The sequence below is a fragment of the Lycium barbarum genome, chromosome 2, assembly GCF_019175385.1.
Source record: "Lycium barbarum isolate Lr01 chromosome 2, ASM1917538v2, whole genome shotgun sequence".
NCBI lineage: Eukaryota > Viridiplantae > Streptophyta > Magnoliopsida > Solanales > Solanaceae > Lycium > Lycium barbarum.
Window position 1 is genome coordinate 44,973,189 of NC_083338.1, and position 17,578 is coordinate 44,990,766.

Consider the following 17,578-nt stretch of genomic DNA (forward strand, 5'->3'; position numbering starts at 1 on the left):
GCATACCATGGCATACATCAGACTTCCAATTGCTGAAGAATAGGGCACCGCTGACATCTCCCCGATCTCTTCCTTGGATGTGGGACATGTTCTTTTTCTCAACTTGAAGTGATTCGCAAGTGGAACACTAACTGGTTTGGTATTATTCATGTTGAATCTCTCAAGTACCCGATCAATGTACTTCTCTTGAGATAGCCATAACTTGCGATTCTTCCTGTCTCGAGTGATCTGCATCCCAAGAATCTGTTGAGCCGGTCCTAAGTCTTTCATATCAAAAGACTTAGAGAGTTCTTTCTTCAGTTGGTTTATCTTCATTCGATATTTCCCAACGATCAACATGTCGTCTACATATAGTAGAAGAGCAATGAAGGTACCGTCTGGAAGTCTCTTGATGTATACACACTCATCCGCAGTAGTCTTCTTGTAGCCTTGACTCTTCATGCATGAGTCAAACTTCTTATTCCACTGTCTTGGTGCCTGCTTCAAACCATACAAGCTTTTAGATAGCTTGCACACGAGATTATCACTTGAAACCTCAAAACCTTCTAGCTGCTGCATATAGATTTCTTCTTTCAAATCTCCGTGAAGAAATGCTGTCTTCACATCCATCTGTTCAAGCTCCAAGTTCATACTTGCTGCCAAGCCAAGTATAACTCGGATTGAGGTCATCTTGACAACTGGTGCAAAGATCTCATCAAAGTCAATTCCTTTCATCTGCTGGAACCCTTTGACAACCAACCGAGCTTTGTGTTTCACCACTTGTCCGCTTGCATCCTTCTTTAACTTGAACACCCATTTGTTTCTCAGTGCCTTCTTCCCATTAGGAAGTTCTACGATCTCATAAGTTTGATTTTTCTGCAGAGATTCTAACTCATCCTGCATTGCTATCAGCCATTTTTCTTTATCCTTATGAGACATAGCTTCTTGAAAACTGTCACGCCCCAAAACCCACCCTAGACGTGACCGGCATCCGACGTCATGAACAACATCGGAAGAACCTAAACAACACAATAATAATACTTGAACCCGCCGGGTTCAACGTTCGCCTCCAACAATTTATAAATTAAATGTAACACATCATGAACACATGAATTAAATCAGCGGAAGTCTTGATAAGTAAATAGTCATAAACGTGGCAAACACCCATTAAGTCGTACGAGACTTTGACAATCTACCCACAATTTTGACAACTATCTATGGAGCTTCTAAGAGACATAACAATAGTCAAACGTCGGGACGCATCCCGAAAATCTAGAATATTAAATGAAATAGGAAATGTCCCACGAACAAGGATGTGGGCTCACCAAATCAACAGCAGCAGCAAGTTCTCTTAAGCGTCGAAAGTATCACAAACCTGCTCTTCTTCGTTACCTAACATACCATCAAAAACAACAATGGTATGCCTGAGTACTTTCGTACTCAGTGAGTGCCTCGGGGACAACAAGTATTATGAAAATAAAATATAATAATACATAAAGAAATCAGTTCTGAAAAAATGGCGTAAAAACAGTCATTCCACTTTGTGATTCTCAATATCATTTGTTAAGCAGTTTACAAAGCCATTAATCAATATAAAAACAAGTATTCAGCATGTGTCTCTCCATAAGAATTATCAAAACCGATTATAAAGTCTTTTGTTAAGCTACAACTGTTAATTATGCCTTTCAAATTGATCATGATTGTCCATAACAGTTTCATGAGAGATTACGAATATTACACATGCCGACACAGGCCCAAGAATCAATCACATCGAGGGGATGACCGTAGGGTTCCCTTGTCACAACGCACCATACCGGATTTTAAAGTCTCGGTGACCACTCATCCTCCCGAATGGCTAGGCATAAACACACCGGAATATGAAATATCCGGTGACCACTCATCCTCCCGAATGGCTAGGCATAAACACACCAGAATATGAAATCCCCGGTGACCACTCATCCTCCCGAATGGCTAGGCGTAAGCACACGGAATATAAAAACCTCGGTGACCACTCATCCTCCCGAATGGCTAGGCATAAACACACCGGAATATGAGATCCTCGGTGACCACTCATCCTCCCGAATGGCTAGGCATAAGCACACCGGAATATAAAAACCTCGGTGACCACTCATCCTCCCGAATGGCTAGGCATAAACACACCGGAATATGAGATCCTCTGTGACCACTCATCCTCCCGAATGGCTAGGCAAAATCACATCAACAGAGTTCATAGCATAAAAGCCGAATTACAATTCATCTCAAGGTAGTCACATCACCACTTACCATTAAGGTTCATTATGCCAAACCGTAAAGATAAATCATTTCAAAGAATGTTTTGAAAATGTATAACTTCTTTACGAAAGATTCCATGTCCTAATTCATCAATGAGAATATCATTACCAACCCTTAACCATCATTATTAAGCATCTCTTATAGAGGAAAACATTCGTAATATCACATACATATATAGGGTTTCTTACAATCTAGGTTTAATGTGGGTTTGTCCCCTCACACACATTAACCACCATTTAAACATGAATTAGAGTTCAAGAAACATGAAAAGATTGCTTTTCCTTTCATTCATTAAAGGATCTTGAATAATATTTATACTTCCAAATTCAAAAACAACAACTTATCAACAACATCCACAACAATATCAACAATTATTTTATATCAATATCCAACTAATATTATCCATTTAATGATACCAAAACAGCCCCCAAGTCATTTGGTATCCAAAAATTATAACCGAACTTTCAATGTCATTTTCTCTATTCTAACTCGTCAAATCTATCAATGATAAGGATAAAAACATCATTAAAATCTTAGACATACCTTATATGAGCAGCCACCACGAAAACAACCTTCCCCAAGTTCAATTTTTAGCTTAGAACGACGGCAACAACTTGTTCTACACTTTATCCTTCACGAGTCTCGGGATTCGGGGCCTCGAACTTGATTGATTCACCACTTTCTCTCTCTAACTCTCCTCTCTCTCTCTAAAATTCTGAATGTTTGGTAGGGAAAATGTGGCTGCTAGGGCTGAACATTTCCCTTAAATAGCAAGGGAAATGGGCCTGATCCGGTTTTGAATCGGGTTGGGCCAACAGCTTGACCTTTCTGTCTTATAACGTCCATATCTCCTCATCCCGATGTCACATGGAGGCTCACGACCTATGGTTGGAAAGGTATTTCAATTATCTACAACTTTCATTGAGGGATATTTTCCAAATTCCCAAATAATAATGGGTTTATGGCCTCCCGAAGTCAGATCACCCGAAAACGTACTGTTTTCACCTGTGTTACGCTCCAAAGGACGGTCCGTAACACGTGTTACGGCCCGTAACTTGGAGCGTAACACAGGAAAAATTTCCAGTGAGGTTCTAGAAATTTTTGGGGCGTTACGGCTCCATTTTACGGCCCATAACGTGTGTTACAGCCCGTAACGTGGAGCGTAACGCAGGCCAACTTTCCAGCGCAGACAGTCTTCAGTAAAATGCTCATAACTCTTTGTACAAAACGTTTCTCGGGCTGGGAGACCTACCGTTGGAAATCTATTTCAAATATATACAACTTTTATTGAGGAAGTTTGTCCAAATTCTCAACACATTTGCTCGAAAATCGCCCAGAAGACAGACCTACCAAAACTTAGGCGAATTTAAGAGCCCTTAAGAACTTCACTAGTTGGTTTGACTTCAAAACGACCATTTTCCACCCGAATTCATCAAGAATGGATTCATATAGATATAATATCATCTTAATACTAGATTTTTACACATTCACACCTAGTTCAAGTTTACGAGGTGTTACAAAAACTCTCCGGTTCTCCATCTTCAGTAAGCAAAAGGTATTCAGATGATGAGTACCTTTTTGATGGTATATGGCCTCGTTCAGATCTACGAGCAGTTGGAACCATCTGAGAAGAACTACCATCATCTGTGTCGTGTGATGGTTCTGGTGAGGTGGGTTGTGGCTCCCCTTGCTTAGCACTCTCTTTTGTCTCCTCATCTTCTTCTGCTTATGAGTTTTCTTCTGGCACTTCGTCATTATTTCTCAAGAACAATTCTGGTGCTTCATTTGAAACTTGAGCACCCTCATTTGACTTCTGAGACATCGTGGATTTTTCAATGTCTTCTATTGTCAAATTTTCGTGAAACACAACGTCCCTGCTTCTGATCACTTTTTTCTCCTTAGGATCCCATAACCTGTATCCAAACTCTTCATTTCCGTAGCCAATGAAAATGCATGGGATAGTTCTCGCATCAAGCTTTTGTCTGAGCTCTTTGGATACATGTGCATATGATGAACACCCAAATACTCTAAGATGTGAGTATGTAGGATCCTTACCTGTCCATAGCCTCTCTGGAACTTCAAATTTGAGTGGTACTGAAGGTGATCGGTTGATGAGATAACATGCGGTATTGACTGCTTCTCCCCAAAATGGCTTTGGAAGTTTAGCCATGTTCAGCATGCTCCGGACACGCTCCATGATAGTCCGGTTCATTCTTTCAGCAAAGCCATTGTGCTGAGGGGTGCATGGTACTGACTTCTCATGTCGAATGCCATATGCTCTGCAATATGCATCGAACGCTTTAGAAGTATACTCGCCTCCATTATCAGATCAGAGACATTTCAGCTTCTTTCCTGTTTCACGTTCCACCAAGACGTGAAATGACTTGAAGCACTCGAACACCTGGTCCTTCGTCTTCAGGAAATACACCCACACTTTCCGAGAAGCATCATCGATAAAAGTCAAAAAATATTTGCTTCCACCGAGTGATTCAACCTCCATAGGACCGCAGACATCAGAGTGTACCAAACTTAACAACTCTGATCTTTTTGTTGAAGTGAAATTAAATGACACTCTGTGTTGCTTACCGAATAGACAATGATTGCAAGGACACAGTGCAGCGTTCTTGTCAACATTTATAAGATTCTTCTTCATCAACGTAGTCAACCCTTTCTCGCTCATGTAGCCGAGTCCCTGGTGCCATAAATCCTGAGAAGCCTCCTCTGCAATGTTGAGGCTGTCTGTACAAATTCTCAAATGCGTTTTGTACAATATGCCACAAACATGTCCTCGAGCGATTGTCAAAACGCCCTTTGACATTTTCCATGTGCCTCTGCTAAAATGGTTTCCATACCCTTGTTTGTCAAGAGATACCACTGACAGGAGATTGAGCCGAAGATCTGGCACATGTCTGACATTCTTCAAAGTGATTGTGCTCCTGGTACCTATCTTTATTTGAACATCACCAATTCCGGCTATTCCAGAGGAACTGAAATTACCCATCTTCACCGCTCCAAAGTCTCCAGCTTTGTATGTTGTGAAGTAGTGCCTGTGGGGAGTTACATGGTAGGATGCTGCAGTATCTACCACCCATTCCGTGTCTTCTCTTGAGACGTGAAGGCATGTCTCATCATGGGTAGTACAGTACGCTACATCACCTGGGATTGTGATGAGCGCTTCACCACCCTTGTTCTTCGGTTGAGAACTGCTCTTGCCTTGTTCCTCTAGCCATTTGTAGCAATTCTTCTTCATGTGACCCTCTATACCGCAATAGTGGCAGGTATAAGAAGGTTTCCGGCCATCTGATGATCTCCCCCGACTTTTGCCTCTACTTTGCCATTTTCCTCTACTGTTTCTTTGTTGTTTTCCTTGTGATCTTCCTCGATTCTCCGTCACAAGGGCATGAGTCTGATCTGTGCTCATGTCTTTCCTTCTTGCCTCTTCATTGAACAATGCATCCTTGACCACAGACATGGTAAGTTTGCCATCTGGGGCTGAGTTGCTGAGAGTAACAACTAGTGTTTCCCAACTATCAGGAAGGGAACTAAGAAGCAGTAGAGATTGCATTTCGTCTCCAAGTGGCATTTCTACACAAGATAATTGATTTACCAGACTCTGGAACTCACTGGTATGTTCGGCAACAGAAGTTCCACTTTTGAGCTTCATATTGACAAGGCGTCTCATTAGAAGGGCCTTGTTCCGAGCGGTCTTGGCCTGGTACATGTCTTCCAACTTCTTCCAAAGGGCATAAGCGTCGAATTCTTGTGCAACGTGGTGGAAGACACTATGGTCTATCCATTGTCGGATTTGACCAATAGTTTTTCTATTAATTTTCTTCCACTCTATTGACTTTGGCGGGTCAGGATTAATACCCTTCAGCTCTATTGGATAAAAAAGGTCTTTACAACTGAGAAAATCTTCCATCCGAGGTTTCCACAGCGTGTAGTTGGTAGCCGTGAGCATAATCATAGCTCCAGAAGATGAAGTTGACTCGTCAATGGTCATTTTTCACCTTTTGAATAATTTTTCAAAATTACAAAACTGACTGGTGACGTGGCAGCTGATGCAGGAGCTCCAAGGTAATTCTTTTCTGATGTGGAAGTTCAGACTATGCTGTAACCACAGAGCATACTCAGACAGAACCTTGGCTCTGGTACCACTTGTTGGGGGGGGGGGGGGGGGAGAATTATAGTACCGAGCTAATATGAGAGAAAAATACTTCTATTACTTTCAAGAATAGAAAGAAGAGACATACAAGCTCTAAAAAAAACTCTAAAAAAAAATACCTCACAAATCTTTCAAGGATATTACACAACTCTTCTTGGTTGTGCTGTGATGATCTAATGTCTGATATTTTGGTGTGTCTACAAATGATGGAAGACTTCCCTATTTATAGGGATGAAATGAACCTATTGATGTCATTTGTGTCTCAAGCAAGCACTTGGCAATTTGCCAAATACAAGGAAGATGTTAACATCTTCCTTAAAACAAGGAATATGTTTTCTTCCTCAAAACAGGAGAAATGTTTTCTTCTTTAAAATGAGGGAGATGTTTCCTTCCTCAAATTATGGGATGGACCCAGCAGTATCCTGCTGACTTATAATTTTGATATTCTCCTTGCATATGTTGGTGTAGTTAGTAGTATCGCTAGATTAGTATCATAATTATAAGTATCTGGCTTAGTTTTTTAATTTAGCGAAAATGAATATGATCTTCTTTTATTTTTTTCCCCATGTATTTGTTTCGGGGAAAGAATGAGAGGTCAAAATTTGGTATTAAATATGTTTAGAAATAAATTTGAGCGATTACTCAAACATAAATTTTAATATAATATTTATATGATTTTTTACAGATGGAATACACACGCATGGCGCGTACAGGGATACTAGTATTTATAAAAGAAGGGGGTCAAAAGGGAGATTAAAATTCACAACCTTTTGGAGCGAAGTGGTCGGTTTAAAAGAACTATTTTTCGGTAAAGCTTGGATATTCTATCTGAAAAAGTAGCTATGGAAACTCCAGAACCTTTAAATAAAATATTCCATGATCCTACCTGTAATTCCATTTGGCTTTTACTTTAATAATACACTTACACATTAAAATTGTAAGGAAATCAACGCTCTCTTTGTTGAGAGTGTCCCATCTGCTCTTGGCATGGGCGGAGCAAACGCTTCTGTACAGTTTCGGCCAAATTAAGTAATATTGGTTCAAATTTTATATTTATTAAAAAAATAACTTTATCTGTTGCAAAATGTTTGTATGATTTTGATATTCTCCAAATTGCTACAACAACAAGCCAAACACGGAGCAACAATACATAAAACTAGTGAAGAAAGGAGATAAATCACCCCAAAAAATGAGCTACTGTTCGTACACGAAAACCGGAGCTAAAGACCACAAAATCCGATCTCCACCGTTGAAATCGAAGGACCAGATGTTGAGAACGCTCAGTTAAAATTTCAGCACGATCCAACGGTTAACGAATCGGAAAACGCAATTTAAAGCGGACTGCTGTAGCAGAAAATTTCTGGACGAAAATCTGTTTTCTCTCTCACGTTTTTCTCTCTATATGGCTGCTATAAATTCACTCTTGTGTTCTCAAAATAAGATCTAAATTGATCCTATATAGAGAGGAAATTTTGGGCAAAATTGGCCTGGGCCAAATTGAATTGGGTTTATTAATCCAATTCCACATGGGCAATTCGCAGAATTGCTCTTTTTTTGGGGTGGTATTTAAATTTTGCCCCTCATATTTGTGGTCTTTAAATTTTTCCCTTCGGCTAAAACCCATAGGTTCCGGGTTCGAACCCCCGCTCAGTCAAAAATTTAAATTTTTTTTGCAAAGCAGAGTTTAAATTTCGCTATGCCTCATCCGGCAGACTTTTAGTCATGTTTAACTAAAAGTCTGCCGGAGGGGGCAGACTTTGCCTTGAAGCATATATACGTATTTTTTTTTTTTAACTTTTCAAGGTAAACTTTTAGTAATGCCTTAACTAAAAGTGTGCCCCATAAAACATAACTAAAAATATGCCTCATAAGGCGTAAGTTTTCCTTAAGGTATAACTAAAAGTTTGTCTTATAAGGTAAAGTTTAAATTTTGCTATGCCCCCTCCGGCAGACTTTTAGTTTGTTTAACTAGAAGTCTGCCGGAGGGGGCAGACCTTTAGTTGTGTTTAACTAGAAGTCTGCCAGAGGGGGCAGACTTTGCCTTGAAGCATATATATATATAATTTTTTTTATTTTTCAAGGTAAACTTTTAGTTATGCCTTAACTAAAAAGTGTACCCCAAAGAAATAACTAAAAGTATGCCCATAAGGCGGAACTTTTCCTTAAGACATAGCTTAAACTTTGCCAAGGCAAAGTCTATGCCTTAAGAAAAGTCTTGCCTTATGGGGCATAATTTTTTATGCCTTAACTAAAATTCTGCCCCATAAGGCATAACTAAATTATGTCTTAGGAAAAATTCTGCCTTATGAGGCATACTTTTAGTTATGCCGGATCCGGCATAACTTTAGCTTTTCCTTAAAGATTGTATGTTGGATCCGGCATACATTCCCCCAGTCCTGTCTGGCGAAATTATTTTTTTATTTTATGCCTGAGCGAGGGTTCGAACCCAGAACTTTATGTATTCGCTCACCTTTCCAAGCAAAGGGCAAAACTTAAAGACCACAAATATGAGGGGCAAAATTTAAAGACCACAAATTTGAAGGGCAAAATTTAAAGACCACCCCAAAATAAGGGCAATCCGCGCAAAAAAATGATTTCACATAGGATGGGAAAACCCAAAAACCTAATTGAATTGAGTTTTATTAATCCAATTCCACGTAGGAAAGAAAAACCCAAAAACCTAACATTATCATCAATTTCTGTAATTCGACAAAAATACGTTTGTGGGAGGGGAGTATTTCTTTATCATTTCTTGATGTTCTTGTTTTTTTCTCGTTTTGTAGGTTTCTTTGTGAAATTTGCACCACAAACACTTGATTGGAAAAAACAGAGAGTGATGCAATTGCTAACTTCATCAACCTTCTGTATATCACAACTTGCATCAGTTTCAGTGTGAATTTTATTACAATGAATTCTCGTATTAGCTCAAACAAAATTAAGAAGCTTCCATATTGGGTAATTTCACCTTCTTTTCATCCCCTCGAATTGCAAATTTACCATAGTACTCCCTAATCAACTCCTCTTTCTCGAAAAACTTTATGTTGTGTCTCACACCACAGATATTATTTGTGTGAGTTCTTTTTTCTCACAAATTAATGAACCCAAATCTTATATTTTTGGATTCACAATCTCTGAATTCACAAGTTTGTGAGATTAAAAAAAATCTTATACAACTTAGTCTGATACCAGTTGTGATACATAAAATACAATTTTTCTCCCACCTAACATTCTTCTCTCCTACCTTGTTTCACGTGCACTTCTATTACATTAAAATCTTTTGAGTTTAACTAATATTTTTGTTTGTAGTAATAGTTAATTTATCTTATTTTTAAAAGTACAAATTCTATTTTTTATTAAAAAAAAATTAACTACAGATATTTTCTGACTGACTGTTAGGTTGTAAATCTTTTTATGGAGCCAGTGTATAAAAAATAAACTTTAAATCTTTTTAGAAAGTGTATTCAAGGGAAAAGCTCGGCTAGATTTGAGACACCCCCATCAGTCACACTACACCCCCACTATCCTCTCTTCTCTTGTGTCCCTATCTCTGTTTTTTGTTTTGTAGTCCTCCAGAATTATTCTCTCCAAATAAAAATCTAAGTCATTGAAGCAAAAATATGCACATACACAAATTCACTTCTTAATGTGCCTTGTCTCTGGGTATTTTTCTTATCCATTAAATGGCTGAAAAACAAATATCTCAAGAAAATGATGAAGTTGGCCGTAAGAAGGAATACAATGGAGCAATTAGTAGACAAGAAGTTGAAGCTGCCATTGCTAAAGCTGTAGAGCTAAGAGCTACTCATGCATCTTTATTACAGGGCATTAATAATAGCCCTGCTAATCTCATGAAGTGTCCTAATTCTTCTTCTTCCCCTGCTAACCTCTTCTCTGCCCAAGATTATCCTATTTTCACACCAGTAAGTTCTCTTCTTCTTGAGTCTTCTTTACTACTTCTTTTATCTCAATCTACGTGACACTTTTTTTTTTTTTTTAGATATTCAAATTATGTAAATTTTAATCAACATTTTAGAATAGTATATTTTTTCATCACATTAATATAAAAGAATTGTAACTGATAATATTTTTCTTATAGTTTTTTGAATATCTAAATTCTAATTTTACAATATTAAGTTAATCTAATCTAGTTTAACTTCAAATATTATAGCCTGTTTAGCCACGCTTATTTTTCCCCAAAAAGTATTTATTTTTTCAATAAATGCTTATTTTAAAAAAAGTGAGGTGTTTGACCAAGCTTTTGGAAGAAAATAAGTACTTTTGGGAGTAGCAGAAGCAGTTTTTCAGAAGCTAAAAAAATAGTTTTTGCCTAAAAACACTTTTTTGAAAAGTACTTTTGAGAAAAATACACATAAAAACACTTTTTAAAAGCTTGACCAAACACTAATTGCTACTCAAAAGTACTTTTTAAATTAATTGGCCAAACACAAACTGCTTTTAGCCAAAAGTACTTTTGAAAAAAATACTTTTTAAAATAAACTGTTTTTAGAAGCTTGACCAAACAGGCTATTAATCAAATTGACTTTTCAGAAGTGAAAAGTGTCACGTAAATTGAGGAGGGGGAGTATTGTCATAGATGAAGACGATTTAAAATTTAATATGTCCTATACTTCTGTGTTAATCACTGAATCCTTTGTATTTTTGTAATTATAGGTTCAGTACTTCAAATTTAAGAAATTTAGTGATTTTTTCACATTATATTCTCATAAAAAAAGTTGGGTTATTTGTTGTGAAGAGTCCCACGTCGGCAACGGGAAGGGAATTTGGATTTTTTATATAGTCTTAGCTTGGACAATTCTCATCTCTTAAGCTAGTTTTGGGGTTGAGTTATGTTCTCTGTCTATCTTTCAACATGGTATCAAAGCGAGACTCATCCTAATTTATGGTTTACTATGTTGGACCCCCATATTAAATTGGTCACACTCCATACATCCAGCCCTAGGCGTGAGGGAGTGTGTGAAGAGTCTCACATCGATAACCGGAAGGGAATTTGGACTCTTTACCTGGTCTTGAACAATCTTCGCCTTTGAGTTAGTTTTGGGGTTGAGTTAGTCCCAATATCCACTTGTTTAATATTTGTTGGAACGACACTTTGAAAGTACAAGAGGGGGGGGGGGGGGGGGGGTAAATTGTAAGCTTGATAAAAAATCTAGTCGACTGATAGCGAGACATCCTGCACAAAATTATCAGTTCTTCGATTTGCACAAGTATAAACCACAATAAATAGTAAGGGTGCAGAATATAATATGAGAGCAATAAAATAAATGACACCAGAAATTTTTATACTGGTTCGGAACCAATGTGGTATCCTAATCCAGTCCCCTTGGGTTGCAAGGAGGTTATCTCCTTAAGCTCTTTGTAGTTTGAGTTGAGTACATCCTTTGTGGTTTTTCTCGTTCACCATCAACGTTTATAAGGTTGATTTTTCACTCGCTCACCAACAACGAACAAGGTTTGGTTTTGACACGCTCACCAACAACGTACAAAGTTGGTTTTTCACTCGCTCACCAACAACGACTCTTTGGTTTTCACTCGCTCACCAAAGAAATGAACAATGACACAACCTCTCAATACAAAGCCTCACCAACTATACTATATCTCTCCTTTTTTTTTTTTGTTTACACAGTAAGTCACTCAGGATTACAATGCTTATGAAAAGTAGAGCAAAGAACTTGAAAAGGTTGAGACGAAAGTATAAGTGGCTGCGTACTTTTCTTCTTTTAAGAGCTCGTATTTATAGCCTTTCAACTTGCTCTGGCTATTGCATAACCCAAGGGAATTTCACAGGTTGTTCCTCAATCTTTTTTATGATTACTTGTTGATTGCTTCCTTAAATCTTGGAGTGATATCTTCTCCATGATTCCTTGACCGAGTAGAGCTTCCCAATATTCATTGTATAATTTCATTGGTAGTCTTTCCTTGTTGTTGCAGATTTTTGGTACTTGAGATATTAAAGATCCTTCCTTCCAATTCTTTAATGAATTGAGCAGAAGTAATTTTCCTTGTAGGGCATTGTAATTAAAATCAATTCCTTAATTACCTTGATCCCTTCCTTCATGCTAAATCTTGATTTATTCTCTTTCCTTGAATATGGCTTGATATATTTAATTACTGCTGCATCTTTGGGTGCTTTCCTTCCTTCACATTTAACCGTAAAGTATATTACTCAGCACCCCATATTTTCATAACTCTTGCTACGTTCCTCAAATCAAATGCTTCCCAAAATAGGTTGTAGTGGAAATATTCTTTCTTCCATAATAAGCAAATCATCTTATTTTGTAGTAAATATTTCCTTCCCCAATTCTTCTTGAACTTGGATCTTGATCACTTCGAATGTAGACTCTTTTTTGAACTTGAGACTTCTTGCATATCTTGATGCTCCATAAATTTTGAGCCTTCTTTAAATAACAAATTGGTCTTGATCTTTTCCTAAAGCATCGAGAACCAATTAATTCCTTTCTTTATTGGCATTGCATTTGAGACCCTCTAATATTCTGAATCCCTTAGGACATGGTCTTTCTTTGTAAATGTCCTCGTAGGATAATTTCCGGCAAATAGTCTCAATCCCTTTTTTCTTGATTTCATAGACTTTCCAACCTCTAGATTGTAGTGTAGCCATAGAGATATTTTCCTTCCATAAAATTAATATTGTAATAAATCTTCATTGTAGTAAATATCCTTTCCATGATTCTTGTAACTTGATTTGGGAAATCTTTTTCTCCCATATCTTCTCCCGTAATTCCATCTCGTAATATCTTCTTCTTCATATTTATTTAGATCTTCACCAAATCTTTAATCATCAAATAAACCTGTACAAAAATAAATTTACCACAAGTAAATGTTCTTTTATTAAATAATTGTGTTGGTTTGTTATCATCAAAATTAGTAGGTGAAACCTTGGACCTAACACACTTTATTCACCTCCGCGCTTCTTGACATGTTAGAAATGCGGCAGTCCCAGAATTTTAAGGTTGTGAGTGCTCCACCTTTTGTTAATGGGATTGGGCTCCTCTCCATTTTCCCCAAGTTCTACCTTGGACTAGAGACACATGACATGAATTAGAATTAATGGCTAAGATTTAATTAACTAAAGCACGGATCTCTAACCATGATTTACATAATTAATAACTTATCCATAAATATATTAAAATTATTTTCTCTCTCTTCCTATTTTACTTTTCCTACGAAGTAAAATATCTTTTCACCTTTACCCGATTATTTTTCCCACTTAATTTTTTTCCCTACGCAGAAATAGACCCCATTATTCAATTGGTGATATTTTCCATTTTTTTCAATTATGATGCTTACTAATTCACATAATATAGACCCCATTATTCAATTGATAATTGTATATTTATGAAAGAGTTGTTTATATTCTGGAAAATATCACCATTAAAGAGTTGTCATAATTGAAAAAAATGAAATATTAAAATAGGAAGAGAGAGAAAATATTTTAATATATTTATGGATAAGTTGTTAATTATATAAACCATGGTTGGAGAGCTTTGCTTTAGCCAATTAAATCTTAGCCATTAATTCTAATCTATGCCATGTATCTCTAATCTAATGTAAAACTTGGGAAAAATGGAGATATGAGAAATGGAGAGGAGTTTAATCCTTGTTAATGTATGGTTGCTACAAAACACATGAGCATAAGTGCACAAAAATTTGACAGTGAAAAGAAATAATGAGCAAATTATAACTAATACTATTATTTGAGTCCAACCATTTCTCATTGATTCATTTCTTTGGTTCAAATGTGTTATTGCCTGATATTTTGTGATACTCATTCCTATTGCATCTGTTTATATTTATGAAAGTATCTTTTGGTCCAACTTACAATGGGAGCCATCCAAAAAAATTCTTTAGGCCATCGTTCTTGAGTTTGTTGATGCTTTTTCCTGCCCTTGTCATTATGTTTTATCGAGTTTCTCTAGCATTTAGTTGAATTTCGGTTTGATTTTAATAAGTTTAGCCTATTGTACAAGTCTGCTTGATAAAATCTACTCCCCTAAACTCTAAGCTTGTATTTGCAGAGTTATGAAGCAGCTCCATTACCTGGATCCAAACAACTACTCCAGGACACTCGAGACTACACTGACCTTTGGGATGATTATGGCCTTGGAGGAGTAGGAAATTGTGATGAAGCCAGTTTCTCGAATTACACAAAGGCGAATTCCTCCTTAAGGAAAGGAGGAATTTCACCCCATATCTGTCCAGCTGATGATCAGAGATCGGTCACCAGCTCTTGTGCTGGTCAAACTCAAATCACTCTGCTCAGAACAACCTCTCCTGGTGGTGATTACTCTATCTCTAGAAGAAACTCTATGGGAGACTTGAGATCATTTTCATCTTGCAATAGGTGTAAACCTGCTATAGTAAGTACTCGGAGCTCTAATGTAATCGTGCCATTGACAGATTCACACTCTTTAAATCAATTGCACCCAAAGAGTAAAGGGATGAACTTGTCATGGTTGTTCCCTAAGCTAAAGAAGAAAAACAAGAATGAAAATTCATGGAGAGAATTCGAGGATATTTCTTCTGTCGAAACATTGAAGAAAGAGCTTGTGGAAGCGAAGGAGAGAAGAGAGTCAGCCCTGATGGAAGCCGCAGAAATGAAGTCTTCTTTAGGAGAGTTAAAGCAAAAATTGGAGTACTTAGAAACTTACTGTGAGGAGCTCAAGAAAGCCTTGAAACAAGCAAATGTTCAAGCAAAAGATAATTCACTAGTATTCAACAAGCTTATAGACCTTCCAAGAGGAGAAAACACGATTCCTGTTAGTGAAGAGGTAATGGTTGAAGGGTTTTTGCAGATAGTATCAGAATCAAGACTATCAGTGAAGCAATTTTGTAAGACTCTTATTGCACAGGTTGAAGAGACGGATAACTCTTTAACCGATAACTTAAACCTTCTACTTCAACCTTACAAGCTTTCTCTTAATTCGAAGCTCTCAAAGGCGGTGTTATACCATGTGGAAGCCATCATAAACCAGTCACTCTTCCAAGATTTCGAGAACGTTGTGTTCCAAAAGAACGGCGCTCCAAAGCACTTGGACCCTCAACAAGATTGCAACGATCAGTTCTCGTCCTTTGTCTCGTTGAGGAACCTAAGCTGGAATGAAGTGCTAAGAAAGGGGACAAAGTATTATAGTGAAGATTTCAGCAAATTTTGTGATCAGAAGATGTGTTGCATCATCACAACACTTAACTGGAGAAGGCCATGGCCAGAGCAACTCCTGCAGGTAGGGGTGTCAAATTACCTGCCCAAAAGTTACTTGTACTGAAATGGGCTAAAAAACGGATCATAACCCAACCCGCCTAATTCTTACAAAGTTTTAACTTTTTTTTGCTCTTTTATAATTATTTAAGTACCTAATAAAACTATTTTGTTCTTTATTATGACTATATATAACATATCAAACAATAAAAATATCTTTTTGAAAAATATTTTAACAAGGTTTCTTATGGATTGGGCTACCTATCAGCCTAATTTTTAGATGGATTGGGCAATGGATTGAACTAATTAATGGGTGGATCAAACTTAGACGGGTTGGACAAATCATGTTTTAATGAGCTAATTTTGCTACTCCTACGTGCAGGCATTCTTTGTTGCTACTAAGTGCATTTGGTTGCTGCATTTGCTCGCCTTTTCGTTCGACCCTCCCCTTGGGATTCTCAGGGTTGAAGAGAATACAACTTTTGATAATAATTACATGGAGGATGTATTTGCAGATAAGCAAAAAACACAAGGTTTGGTTAAGATCATGGTAATGCCTGGTTTCTATGTGCGTGATAAAGTACATAGGTGTAAGGTAATTTGTAGGCATAAATCTGCAACCTAAATTACTAATTAGGATCTCTTTCTTAATTCTTTTTTATCTAACTTGTAATGTTGATCTCATGCTAATCATTTGCTTGAACAGATTATCTAATATACTTCTATGAAACAATTACTTATTATCCAATTCTCACTGGATTTTCTTATTTTATTTTCCTTAGTTTTCTAATGAATGAAATGGACCACAAAGGTGTAAATTTTCCCCCATCAACAGATGAGTTTAAGCAAACAACAATACAGTCACGCCTCAATCTCAAGCTAGTTGATGTCGCCTAATAAATTGACTAATGTTATGTTGACCATCAACCTACCATAATTTTTTTTTTATCCGAGCTTAGAACGATAATGTGAGCAAACTCAAACAAATTAACAATTTTTTAGCAAACAAATTAGGAAAATTGTGGTAAATAGGTCATAAAAGAGGTTTGATGATTGGGGAGATAACTAGTTTAGTAATAACCCGGAAATTAGGGGTTGAATAAGCCACAATGGAATTGAATCTCATTCACAAAAGAAATTTTTACTATCTGCCTCGTGCAACTGACACTCAAAATTGTGTGAGGCACAAAAATTAAAAAATTCATCATAAAGTAGCTCAGTTGATAAATCCGAGTTTTGGATCTTTCGTGAAACCAAAACAATTTTACTTCAACATATCTTTTGTAATTTTCACTTTAAATACTTTTTAAATTTAGTATGATGAAGCGAGTTGCAGACGAGAAAGATAATGAAATAGCATAAAATAAATACTGCTAATTAATAAGGCATAATGAAAATGATCATCATCTAAAAATACTAAATCATGCTAAAATAAATACGGCTAATAAGTATTAATTACATAATAAAGAAAAAATAAAATTAAGTTATGTACTTTCATTGTTTAAATTAACAATGCAAAACTAATTAATAGATATCCAACATTATTATCATTCTTATTGTTAGGCTTGAATTACTTTTGTTAGCATTAATATTGATTTGGTTTTGACTTTATTTGAGTTTCTTACATCTATGAGTTATAAATCTTATTGGAACCATTCAAAATTTTAAGTCCAAACTTGAAATAATATATTAAAAGATAAAAGCTACGAAAAAAGAAATATTAATAAATTATAATATAAGTAAATCTTTTATGTATAAAATATTTTAAAAATTTATATACATGTAATGTCGGGTTGGTGTGATTCAGTTTGACCTTTTTTTGGTTAAAATAAAACCCAACCAGTTATGATTGGATTTCTTTTTCCAACACCAAACCAGTAGTCGGATTTTTTTCTCAAATTGATTCA

At 36.6% G+C, this 17,578-nt stretch overlaps 1 protein-coding gene across 1 annotated transcript; it reads left to right on the forward strand.

Annotated features, from left to right (window-relative positions):
- Window positions 1-9,921: 9,921 nt before the first annotated feature.
- On the forward strand, window positions 9,922-16,423 carry LOC132626455 (IRK-interacting protein-like). Its single transcript, XM_060341330.1, has 3 exons — window positions 9,922-10,356; window positions 14,491-15,696; window positions 16,054-16,423. Exons 1-3 carry the CDS (start codon window positions 10,117-10,119, stop codon window positions 16,294-16,296), a joined length of 1,689 nt encoding a protein of 562 aa, XP_060197313.1. The 5' UTR covers window positions 9,922-10,116; the 3' UTR covers window positions 16,297-16,423.
- Window positions 16,424-17,578: the final 1,155 nt, after the last annotated feature.

Bases quoted from the DNA above. Each gene is read 5' to 3' on its own strand.
- LOC132626455 (XM_060341330.1), top strand. From the start codon at position 10,117: ATGGCTGAAAAACAAATATCTCAAGAAAATGATGAAGTTGGCCGTAAG. The intron at 10,357-14,490 runs GTAAGTTCTCTT...TTGTATTTGCAG, and splicing joins ATTATCCTATTTTCACACCA to AGTTATGAAGCAGCTCCATT. The intron at 15,697-16,053 runs GTAGGGGTGTCA...TCCTACGTGCAG, and splicing joins GGCCAGAGCAACTCCTGCAG to GCATTCTTTGTTGCTACTAA.